At 37.7% G+C, this 13378-nt stretch overlaps 1 protein-coding gene across 2 annotated transcripts in view; it reads right to left on the bottom strand.

Annotated features, from left to right (window-relative positions):
- HFM1 (helicase for meiosis 1) overlaps positions 1 to 8368 on the bottom strand; it is a 106588-nt gene extending 98220 nt beyond the window's left edge. For both annotated transcript variants that reach the window (XM_006140160.2, XM_006140159.2), the window contains exons 1-3: positions 8291 to 8368; positions 2670 to 2782; positions 848 to 1160 (exon numbers count right to left, since the gene is read on the bottom strand). In XM_006140160.2, coding sequence (XP_006140222.1) covers positions 848 to 1160; positions 2670 to 2782; positions 8291 to 8355 — 491 coding nt within the window. In that variant the 5' untranslated portion in view covers positions 8356 to 8368. The remainder of the gene's footprint in view (positions 1 to 847; positions 1161 to 2669; positions 2783 to 8290) is intronic.
- Positions 8369 to 13378: the final 5010 nt, after the last annotated feature.

The raw sequence follows: 13378 nt of genomic DNA, 5'->3' as shown, positions 1-13378 counted from the left end.
TTTATTTATTTATTTATTTATTTATTTTTAATTTGACCAGAGAGGGACAGAGTGTGAGAGAGAAAGAGAGAGAAAGTGAGAAAGCAAGTCGCCAGGTCCAGAAGTCGAACCGCTGTCGGCCATGTGGGAGTCCAGTGCCCCTAACCACCACACCACCTGCTGGCCCCTCCAGTCTTAATTTCTAATATGGTTAAATATCAATAGAAATAATGCACATAAACAAAAGCTTTTTGGGACTCCTCAATATTTTTAGTTTTATTCATTTTGTTTATTTTTTTCAGTTTTTGCCAGAGGGCATATGTGTTCACTGGGGAGAGAGAAACTGAGAAGTCACCCTCCAAGGGGATGGCCACGCTACAATCCTTTCTCCTCCATTATTGTCTTGGGATTTTGGGCACACGTGCACATGCACCCTGCATGTTTCTCAAGCTGCCAGGTGCAGAGCTTGAGCTGCCCAGTCTATGGGGGATCCAGCCACCTTAACTACTAAACCACTGACTGACCTCTCTCTCCTCAATAAGTTTCAAGTATAAGTGGTTCTGACAATGAGCAGATTGAGAACTTGTGTTCATAATTATTCTTGCAGAAATATTGATAACTCTCATACTATAAAATGTTTAATTAATTACTCTTAGTTATTTGCTATCAAGATTTCCTCTTTAAATTCCAAGCTCCCTAAAGGAAAAAACCTATGGCTGGAATCCCAGAGTTAACAGAATGTCTAGTATACAGCAGACTCTACTTATCATTGCTATTTGCTCATTCAAATTCATACCTAATGCTTTGGACACACAAAGAAATGTTCATCTTTATTCACTGAGTATTATTTACTTCATTAATAAATTACCTTTTTCGGAATGCTGATGCGCACTCTTCTTTATCTTCTACAAAACTAACTAATTCTGAAGCAACAGGACTATTTTTCTCAGGTGCTATCTCAGTGCCAATATAATTTTTATATTTCTGGGAAGAACCATATGTCAGCTTGCCAGCAGCATGTGATAAGTCATTGTTACCTGTCCCTTCTAAATTATGATCATCTTTTTCATATTTATTATAGGGGAAGGCACACTGGAATTTTTGTATTGGTAAAATATAATTTTCATCTTCATTAGTAATCTTTAAATTTGATGTTAACATTTTAGGCCTCTTTTTCTGATCTATGAGAAAAAAAACAAATTATTACATATATTCTTCATGAAAACAAATTTTCAAAATGATGATGGAAAAATGTAAAAAGAATTTTCAAAAGAGTTTACTTGTCACATATGGAAGCCAACAGAAAAATATTAGTACACTAACAAGATAACATATAATGCCATATATGGTTTCAAAATATAGGTGATTGTTACTAATATGGTGTATCACATTACTAAAGAAAGCTCAATAACTAATTAACTCAAAATTATGGAAATGTAATTTGAAATTTATAGAGAACCTAATTATAAATAGGTTTCATTACTAACAGAAATAACCATAATCATAATAGTTAACCATTTTAGCTACTACAAATGATACACAATTATAAGATTTAAATATTCATATTAATAATTTATACACAGGAATACAATAACCAATCATGTTACTGAATATGACTCAGTATGGAAATATATGCTTTTAATTTTGCAAACTTGTTTCTAAAATGAAGATAAGGGAATATTGTCATCAGTGGGACAAAATTTTAAAGGTTTCTTTATAAGGATCTGTGGGAGGTTTAGGGGAACTTTGGTAGCCTTATTAGGACTTAAATTTACATTACCTTCTATGCATATACATAACTGTATATATACCATATATGGTTTATGTATTATAAAAAGTGTACTATTTGATGGGAACCAGCAGTTAGCTTAATGGCTATGTCACTGGACTCCCACGTAGTCGACCGGACCCAGTGGCTTAAAACTCACGCCGGGCGCGTGTGCGTGCATGCCCAGGATCCCGAGAGGAGAATGGAGGAGAAGGGATTGTGGTGTGACCATCCCCCCTGGGGGATGATTTCTCGCTTTCTGTCTCTACGTCTCTCTCTGTCTGTCTGGCGACCGCACGCACCTTACAACGAAAACCTCTCTCTCAAAAAAAAAAGTGTATTATTTGATACATATAAGAGCACACATATTTTTATTTATGAAACACATATGTAAATTATAAAACTTAAAAATAACATGTATATGCGTGACGCTGCCACCCAATTAAAAAATTAAAATTTTACCAATAATATCACATTAGATCACATATATTGTTTGAGTGTGCTTATTTTCAAGCTTTACAAAAATGGTATCAAACTATATATAATCTTCTGTATCTTATTTTTTCACTCAATGTATTTCAGGGATCGAAGGAGCCCACCTTTAGATAAAGGCAAGGCAAAAACTGAAAAGCAGTGACAAGAGTTAATGGTAAAAGGGGAATAGTCACAGAACAATAGTCAAAATAAATATGTGTGATAGTGTATTGCGTGTGTGTGTGTGTGTGTGTGTGTGTGTGCATGTATATGTATCTATGGAAAAATTTTAGATTTTAAGATTTGATTAGTACTATTTTGAGTATGAGAAATCTATGACTTTCATTTTATCCCATCAAAATAAAGAAATTAATATTTTAATATATTACCAGTTTCTTATATCAACATGAACTACATAGGTAGGGTTTACAAGTATGTGGTAATTTACCTAACAGTTCATGACTTTCTATTTCTTCCTCTAACTGCTGAGTATCTGGAATATCTAAAACCAATGGAGCAGGAGGAAGAAACCAATCCAATGATTCTTCATTATCTGGATAGCTATATAAGATACAAAAATGTAAATACATGTTAATAGAGATATAATATCAGAGGGACCAGCAGATGATCTAATAGTTACATCACTGGACTCCCACGTAGTAGACTCTAGTTCAAGTCCCAGACTCGATGGCTTAAAAGTCACACCAGGTGCATGTGCATGTGTTCCCAAAAGTTTGAGAGGAAAATAAGGGAGGAGGGATTATGGCATGGTTATTCCCCACAGGGGGTGATTTCTGTCTCTGTCTCTCCAGTGAGCACACATACCCTATAGAAAAAATCTCTCTAAATTTTTAAAAGATATTATATCAGAAACTATATGTTTATTAAACAGCAGTCAATTACAGACTCTTAGATAAACATTCTGTAAAGGTTCTGTCACCACTTTGATTTACCCCTTAATATCAGCATTCTCAACCTTTTTCCCTTGTTTATTTTAGGATTAATGATACCACTATGTGAACTATGTTACCTAAATGACAGCTGTAACTCCACCTTGTTTTCCAATTCAAATGCTAGTGACAAGCGCTTTCAAGCTGCTCTGATACATAAAAAAAGGAATAAATCATTCTCAAACTTTAGCATTTTAACTATAAATAACAAATTACTTATGACATACTTGACAACTAATCATGGGTCATCAATGTATGAATGATACTATTACTGGTGTCCATTATTTGTTCATATTACAAATGAGCATCTTAGCCCAAATGTTCTTGGTCCAAAACCATCTACAAACCATAGAAAATCCAAGAAACCAGTTTAAACTGATAATCCTTTTCTAATACAAGCTGATCTTGTCCTTCATTAGGATAAAAATGTGTTAAGTGACAAGAAATAAAGTTGAGAAGAACACCACATATATTGTCAAGATCAAGTGCCAAGGATTTTATGGTTTATTTCTTAGTTTTTCATTAAGTATGTTAAGCTCTCTGAAGTGACTCAGACTTTTACTTTTCTACCTCTCATAGCATCTAGTGCATAATTACTTAGGCGACATATTCCAAACTGAAAATCTACGGTACATTATCTGACAATGTCTGACAGACAATCTGACAACAGGAAAGAGCATTTGAAATTCAGGACTGCAACAGCAGGTCCCTAAGATCATCCCCACTTCAGTGATTCCTTAAGATGATTCACAGGACTCATAGTTTACCCTTGGCTATGGGGCAAAGTCTGGGAGAGACCAGACATAAGCTTCTGAAGGTCCTCTCTGAGTGGAATACCACAAGATGCACTTAATTTCTCTCAATAATGAGTTCTAGCAACTTATATGAAATGTTGCTAATGAGGGGAGCTCATTAGGGACTGAATGTCCAGGGTTTTTATTGGAGGCTTATCAGTTAAGCATCCCCTGCCTGCATGTACCTAAATTCCAGAATCCCAAAAGAAAAATGGATGTTTAGCATAAACCACATTGTTTGTATAAACATTTATGCACAGTGAGCCACTATTACCCGTTACTGGGGGTAACATTCCAGAAATCTAAGTTCTTAGACTACAGCTAAAGACCTGCTTTCCAAGCAGCCCTTTTTAAGAACAGTAGTTCAGGCCTCCTACGTAAACTCTTTTCTGTATAGGAATAGTCCAGAAAATCTCAGAAAGAGGATAACAACATATAAGCACACATCTAGCTCTACTATTCGGCTTTCTCAGAAATACAAATCTTCCTTATGATTTTCCTATTTTTTCTCCAGAGATGTATGCCATCATTCTTCCAGTCAAGCAGAATCCAAACCACAATATAGCCTTTTTTATTCACTATATTCAGACATATGTTAGGCCTTATTGCATCTTCCATAATACTTCTTGAATTCACCATTTTCTTTGGATTTCCATTGTTGCTATAGTAATCAAAGCCCTTATCAACTTACATGTGGCTGAAAACAATAGTGTCTTAAGTGCCCTAACTGCCTCCAGGCTTTTTCTTCCTAATGTATTTTACACATTCCTATCACGTTAATTTGGAATTCTTTACTTTTCTTTCTCTCTTTTTTCTTTCTTTTTTTTTTTTTAGCTATATGGTGTATGTGCTTACCAGAGAGACAGAAAGAGAGAGAGAGAGAGAGACAAAGTGAGAAATCACTCCTCAGATGGGTAGTCACACTGCAATGTCTTTTCCATTCTCAGCTTGGGATTTTGGGCACTCATGCACACATGCTGTTGTGACTTTAAAGCTACTAGACTCAGACCTTCTAGTCAGCCATGTGGGGTCCAACCCCTTAGCTCCCATGTCACCTGCTGCCCAACCACCTTATAGTTTTAACTCTTCTACATTATACCTTATAGTACAGGCCAAATTGAACTACATATTACATACCAAATAAATAATACCATTGTGTTCCTCTTCATCTTTGTTTAAAGATATTTCCTTTAAGGCCATCCCCATAGTGCAGAGGTTAAGGGCAGTACAGAGGAAGCCAGATAGCATGTATCCAACCAAAGTCTGGGACCCAGCTCCAGTAACTTATGTGATGGGCATGCACATCTGTGTGCTTTGGATCCTGGCAGGATGGAGAATTGGCGGAAAAAGGGTTGTAGCATGGCCAACTTTGGGGTACTTTGTCTGTCTTTCTTTCTCTCTCTTAGGTGCACACAGCCCCTCTTGCATAAAAATAAAATCTTTACTAGGCTCGCACCTTTGTACCCTGACCCACCCCATATTCACCTATACAAACTCCGCTATTTTATTCATTAACCAACATTTACTGAGTTCTGTGTGACAGACACCATTCTAGGCAGTGCTTATATTCATTAACAGTCCAGCTCAAATTTTGCCTTTTCCAAGAAAGTTTCATAGATTCCCAAAGATTTTTCTCCCTTCCCTTTTCTTACAGATGAAACCTATATTTATTACAGTCTTCTTTGTATTGTGTGTATGGATAGACAATAGATAGATAGAAACAGGTAAGTAAGTGAGTAGGTTAAAGTAAATAAAGTTGATACTCCCTTTATAGTGCAAATTTATATAAGCAATACTTAGCCCACTGACATATATAAGTTGGCATAGTAATTAACTCTTCTAACTTATCCCACTGTTTCTCCTTATGAATTATCTTTCCAGGAAACTTCTCCATACATTATCCCTTAAAGGTACTTTGAATTGTCTCATCTTCATTCTTTCTCTCTTGCTGTAATTATCTGTCTTCAGTATCTATTTCCTCTCTGTCTATAAGAATTGTTAAATCCTTCAAAGCCTCCTGAATTTTTCCCTATTACCACAGTCTGACTTGACTTATCTGGCCCAAGATGACCTTCCTTGAAAATTTAAAATTTTACTGCTATCATTACTTTGCATAGTTTTTCTTATTTGTATTGTTAGGACAATCATATGTTCCAAAATTTGCCTAGCCTAGAACTAATTAGCACCGGTTGCCCCAGTTAGATATATTTCATTTTCAAAGTGTTTCAATCTGGATGATGAATTACATGGCTATTTCATTTATTAAGATTTTTTTCTGGGACCAGCAGTTGGTGTAATGGCTATGTCGCTGGACTCCCATGTGGTTGACTGTGATTCAAGTCCCAGACCTGATGGCTTAAACTCATGCCAGGCGCATGTGCATGCATGCCTAAGATCCCAAGAGGAGAATAGAGAAGGGATTGTGGCGTGGCCATTCTCCCAGGGGGTGATTTCTCACTTTCTATCTCTCTGTCTTTCTGGTGAGCGCACGTACCCTATAGCAAAAACCTTTCCAAAAAAAAAAGAGAGATTTTTTTTTCTTTATTAGTGATAAAGCATATATTCATGTATGTGAGAAAGAGATATGAACACTCTCCACAGAGGGTGCATATGCTCATCTCAAGAGAGAAAGAGAGAGAGAAAGGGAATGCATCCCCTCCACCCCAGTGGAGCACGGTATTAGTTTAGCAATTAAAAAATAACTGGGGGACCAGCAGGTGGCATGATGGTTATGTTGTCGGACTCCCATATAGTCAACTGAGGTTCAAGTCTTGGACCCGGCAACTTAAAACTCACACCTGGCACATGTGCTTGTGTTGCCAATATCCCAACAGGAGAACAAAGGAGAAGGAACTGTGAAATGGCCATCACCCCGGGGGGTGATTTCTCGCTTTCTGTCTCTCCAGTGAGCAAATACATCCTATAGCAAGAATCTCGCACAAGAAAATTGTTTTAATAATTGAAAGGATAAATAAAACAATAAATACATTTCATCAAATAAGGATAATACAGGCTGGCTCTGTTGTCTGGTGGTTAAAGCAGCCAGAGCCCCCATGGCTGACCACATGGTTCTAGTCCTGAAAGTAGCAGCATGAGAAACTTGTTTGGTGTATGCATGTGTGCCCAAAATCCCAAAAAGAAGGAGAAATGGAAGAGAAGGGATTGCAGCATGAACATTCATCATAGAGGATGCTTTCTCTTCTCCCTCTCTATTTCTGTCTCTGGAGAGTGCATGAATCCTCTGGTAAGAAAAGAAAAAAGGAAAAAAAGAGTAATAGAGGACTAGCCCCATAGCACAGTGGTTGAGCACTGTGTAGACAGAGTCAGATCCCACATCATCGACCATAAATTCCAAGGGCTTAAAAAATATGCCAGGCACATGTGCATGTGTGCCACAAATCCTGACAAGATAGTGAAATGGAAGAGATGAGATCGTGTCCTGACCATGCTCCACTGAAGGGTCTCTCTCTTTCTCTCTCTCTCAGTCTCTTTCTCTTTCTAGTGAGCACCTGTGCCTTCTGGGAACAAACAATAAAACAAAAGAAAGGATAATACAATAGAATACATAGAAAATTTAGAATTGAGAGCAATACACAAGTGAAAACACATCAAAAATAGTTATTTATCAGACTACCTACTCTCTATTATTGTTTTTTGGTTTCACATTTCTATTTCCACCCCAATATCATCCCTTCACTGAATCTGTCTAGCGCTTGGCATTTGGTACACTGACCATTCGGTTTCCAAAAGGCACCATCACTTCTTATCCTGTGTCTCTATTTGACCATTACTTCGAGTCTTCACTTTGGCCAAAAATATATTAATAATCTAGAAATGCAAATGAACGGAAGCCAAATAGGCAAGAAGCTATTCTATTTATGGCACAGTGATCATGTGCTGCTCAAGAAGCCAGATCCCACAGTCACTATGTTTTGAATCCTCAGCTCAGCCAGCCTGAAACATAACAGATCCTGAATGCCTAGGTCCTGACAGGCTAGATAACTGAAGAGGGGGATCATGGCATGGCTAGACTCAATGGAGGGTATTTCACTTTTTCTCTCACATGCACATGCACACACACCAACATGAATAAAGGGAAAAATAGTAAAGTTATATTTTAAAGAAACATAACATCTAAGATGTTAAACTTTAGTTATTTCCTTTTATCAGAATTCCATGTTCACCAAATACATAATTAAAACATAATTTTGTTGCTCTCTCATTTTTAATCTGTATATTTACACTAGAAAGAAAAATTTTAAATCTCTAAAATTAAAATATCCTAAAATAATACACTATCTTATCACTTGTTAAGGCAGGCTTACTTTTCATCTGGCTTTTCAAAAAATGTATTATCCTCAGAAAATAAGCAGTCATTTGATTTCAGCATTGTTGAAAACTGGACTTTGTCACAAATCTACAAAATATAGAAGAGGTAGTTTATATTGTATTTGCATATGTAAAATATATTTTGGAGAACTATAATCATTACTATCCCAGAATGTTCCATAAAACATAATCAGACTCCTCTTCCAGCTTCATCTTCTGCAACTTCCTCCAAAATACCTCAATATTCAAAGATAGTCTGTTCTCTAATCATGCATGCATTTTCATGCTTGTACCCTCTCTTCAACCAGCACCAGTGCTGAGAATAATTTTTGTCCATTCTCCACCTAGCAATTTCCTATCTGTCCTTCATATTGGTCAAATGTCATTTCTTCTTGAAAGGCTTTTCTGAATTTGTCCTATTCCTCAAGGCAGAATTAATTGCTCCTTTGGGGCCCTCAATACTTTGTTCATGCCATTATTTTAGTTAGGTTAGTACATTTTATTGAGAATGTGCACACCTCTAAAAATATACTATGCACATAAGCAAGGATTTACTTCAAAATAAAGATGGAGGAATATTAAATATTAAGGATTACACAATACTAAGGATTACACAAAAATTGCTAAAGCTATGTAATAGGTACATAGGGTTCATCATAATATTGTTCATTTTTTTGCATGTTTGAACATGTCCAAAATAAAAAAATTACAAGCTTAATATATTTATAGTTACATTCATGTTATGTAATATATATATGTATATATATATATATATATATATTTACTTTCCTTTTTAAAAAGATAAGTTGTCTATTCAGAGATGTTATTTAAATGTGAAGGATAAAAGCATTCAGCATTGACCACCTAGAAATATAACAAGAAACTAGAGTTGAACAATGATTTGAATGTGATGAGACATTTCTACAACTGCTCCCTTTACATTGCAGCTTGAACCCTGAACATCAACTCTACATACCATTTTATTTTCTAAATTCTGAAACATGGTAAAACATTCTATATGACAAAATATGAAATCAGAGGCACAAATCATAAAATATAAATCACATTTTTATTTCTTCCGCGATAATACATTGCAAATTTGTCCTCAGGATGTAATTTAAAATCAAAGAAACTAATGAGCGCCATCTCGTGGAGAAACTCTCATTACCAAGTCAGATTATATCTTTCCAATTTCAGGTCTTTCTTGATGTGGAAATGAGATGAGTAGTAATAACTGAAGGAAGAAGGAAATGTGTCCACCTACATCCCTAGACAAAATGCTAAGAGGGCTAAAGCTGAATATACTTTAGGACTATTACTACTGATCCAGAATATTATGGGATTTTTTTGTTTTAGTTATTGGGCTTGTCCTACTTCCATTTGCTCAACTGCCCTCTTCAGTTTTGTCAATTTATTTTTTAAAGAATTATTTTATTTAACCTTATTTATTTATTTTAATTTTACTAGAGAGGGACGGAGTGGGGAAGAGAGAGAGAGAAACTGAGAAAGGAAGCTGCCAGGTCCAGGACTCGAACAGCAGTCAGCCACGTGGGAGTCCAGTGCCCTTAGCCACCTGCCAGCCCCACATTTTTCTCAGTTTATTAATCACTCAGTCACTAACAGAAAGAGATAGTAAAATATGAAACAAGTTAGTGCGGTTCTATGAATGTCTAATACAATTTGACTATGAAAAATAGGGCAGGAGGCAGAAGGGAGTCATTCAGAAATACACTGAGAGTCTTCAATATTTTTATTTAAATAATTTCAGAAATTGCAACAATTATCTGAAAATGTATAAATGAAAATGTTAATGTTTTTATAATGTCTAAGAAACAAATAAAGTGTTCCCTTTCTAGTTTTAGGTGAAAAAAACCCATATAGTTTTAATCACCACTTTATATAATTTTCTCCTAAAAATTGTGTGTCTGTCTGTGTGTGCATATACACATAACACTATAAACACATGTTACATATATATTGCCAGAGAGACAAAAGAAGGGAGGAGAAAGCACCCCTCCCAGTAGGGCATAGCCACACCATGATCCCTTCTCCTCCATTTCTCTATCCTGCCAGTATTTGGGGTACACATACACATGCATCTATTGTGTTTTAAGGAACTGGGGCCAGGATTTGAACTGCACAGTCATGTGGGATCTGGTTCACTTAAGTCCCAAGCAGTGGGGCTGGCCCAAGAAGAAAATATTTTTAAAGAACAAGCCAACTTTTTCTAAATTAGAATTCACCAGACTGGGCCAGCTAGTGGCATGGTGTGCTTGTGTGAAAAACATGACAGGCGTGTGTGCTTATGTGCCCAAAATCCTGAGAGGAGAAATGGAGAAGGAACTGCAGTATGATCATCTCCCCCTAGAAAGTGCTTTCTCACTTTCCCTCCCTCTCCCCTTCTCTTTCTGTTTCTCTCTGGTATGTGCATGTACCCCGTAGCAAATTTTTCAAAAATAGAAAAATAAACAATAAAATTCATCACCACTTTTAAATGGCCTTGCCATTTTATTTTCTCTGAATTTAAGTAAAAAAGCTTTAGACTAACATTAAATTTTTCTAAGATAAACTGCAAATAAGACAATAAACTACAAATTAAAAATGTTTCCTCCCAAAAGTTGGATAAGCTATATGAAAAACCACCTATATAAACAGCAAATATTTCAAAAGAACCTTTGTTAAATGTCTTGTTTTAGAATAAGAGAATGTAACTAGACTAGTAGGTGGTATGGAGGTTAAAGTGCTGCATACCAACTGCACAGTTCAAGTCCCAGATCCAGTAGATGGAAAATCACAATGGGCACATGTGTGGGCATGCCCAAGATGCTGGGAAGAGAACGAAGAAGGGATTGCAGTGTGGCCATTGCCTCTGGGGGGCTATTTCTCACTAGTCCCTGTCTCTGGCAAGGACAGGTACCTTACAGCAAACAAACAAACAAAAACACACACACAAAACCCCTAAAACAACAAAAATATATGTATGTAACTTGTTTTAGTTCAGAATAAAAAGTGTCCATATTTTAGCTCTGATGCATAGGAGGAAATCAAACACCTCCTCTCTAAAATTCTCCATTCCTTTATCTTGCATTTTTTCCCTTCATAGCACTAATTGAAAACTTACATTATCCTATATACTTATGAATTTATTATCTTTCTCCCTTTAGAGTAAACAGGTTTTTGTTTTTTGTTTTTTGTTTTTTGTTTTTTTTTTCCCACCAATGTGTTCCAACCAAGAACAATGCCCGGCACATAGTAGATGTTCCATAAAAACTCCTGCAAAATAAATGCATTAGTAATGATCCTTTTATAATAATAATTTTAAAGCCCAGCTGCAGTAGCAAATGCTACTAAGACTATATGCTTCACAAGTCAGGACCACACCAGAGGCCTGGGTTCAATTACCCATCCAACTTAAAGGCAGAATGCTGGCAGTACCTATAGTCCCAGAGAGTTGGGAAGGCTCGGACATAAAGATTACCAATTCAGGATTGGCTTGGGCAACAATAACTAGAACTTGACTGAAAGAGCCAGAGTGGTGGCAAAAACCTGTAGTCCCATCTGAGAGGCTGAGGCAGGAAGACCCTGTCTAAAACAATAATTATAACTAAACAAAAATAATTTTTTATTAATTTCAAAACTTAAGTTTTTATCTATCAAAAATTTGATGTTCAGTTTTAAAATGTTAATTTTTTTCTAGTTCCAGATTTATGTAATCATGTCTCTAAAAAATGGTGAATCCGGTTTTTTTTTTGAGAGATTTTTGCTACCGGTCATGTTTCCTCACTAGAGACAGAGAAAGAACGTCAGAAATCACGTCCCCACACCCTCAGGTATGGCAAGGCAGCAGTACTTTCTCCATTCTCCTCTGGATTTTGGGCAAGCACACACGTGGGCGTGAGTCTCACGGCCACGGGACTCCAAGGAATGGACCATGTGTGGGTCTAGCCCTAAGCCACTACGCCACCTGCTGGCCCCACTGGCGCTTTCATTATACGGACAAGTCATTTTTATAAAAACAAGAGCCCTAAGAGGGAACTTGCAATATTTCGGTGTGAGTTTGTGATATAAGCAGATGCCAAATTTTGAATTAAAGTTCTAAGGTTTTATTACAATCTCCTAAATTTTCTCATCACAAAAGTTTTAGTTTCATCATGTGGTACAAAATTATCATATATTGCAGAACAAAATAAGTCATCCCAAGTATTTTACTTTATTTTTCAAGTACCTGCTCTAACTAATCACTTAAAATATTTACACCATTTTTGTGACTACATAATTTGTGTCCTAAGGAGATAACCTGCACCTTCTGTAGGTTACATTAACAATAATTTGGCATTTTTTAACGTCTATAATCTTAATGTATGAAATCCGTCGATTGCTTATTCCTTACCATTTTCACTCTTAGAAAACTACCCCCTTATTTCAAAGGTGTCAAATCTCAATGGAAGTCTTGTTTTGCTAGAAACCATGTGAAGAGGCTGACACCAACATTCACCGTAATAACGACCGTCACGAATAGCTGCAGGGAGTTTGCGGAGTGGGGGGATAAACGGAAATGCACTACCCCGAGCCTCGGGTCTGGAACAGGAAAGGGGTTCACAGAGGGAGCCCCAGGCTCCAGTCCCACTCCCAACCCCGGAAAACTCCGGCGGGGATCCCAACCGGGTGGTAAATGTCCCTGTGGATTTCCTAGGGAAGACCCTAACTGCAAACAGGCACACCCGCCCTGACCGCCGAGGCAGAGCCGCGGGGCGCCGAGGGCGGCCCCAGCCGGAAGTGCCCAGGCTGCCGCGCCACCCCGGGGTCTCGGTCCCCAGCTGTCACACCAGGCGGTCAGAACAGACGCCAGTCCGCCAGCTCTCGCCCAGGGGGCGACACACACCCCAACACAAACACAGAAGCCCGGGAGCCACTGCAACGAAACTCCGCGCGGTCGGCCCTGAGAACAGGCCCGGCCGCCCCGCGTCGGGCGCGCCTCAGGCCTCGCCGCCTTCTGACTGGAAACGCGGCTGCGGGGACGAGCGCGGGCCGGGCCGGCTCCACTCCGGCCAGCGCGCCCGCGGGGCTTCCAGCTCTACCGCCCC

Source organism: Tupaia chinensis, unplaced genomic scaffold (genome assembly GCF_000334495.1).
Source record: "Tupaia chinensis unplaced genomic scaffold, TupChi_1.0 Scaffold000023_1, whole genome shotgun sequence".
Lineage (NCBI taxonomy): Eukaryota > Metazoa > Chordata > Mammalia > Scandentia > Tupaiidae > Tupaia > Tupaia belangeri.
This window is presented reverse-complemented; position numbering and strand designations above follow the sequence as displayed.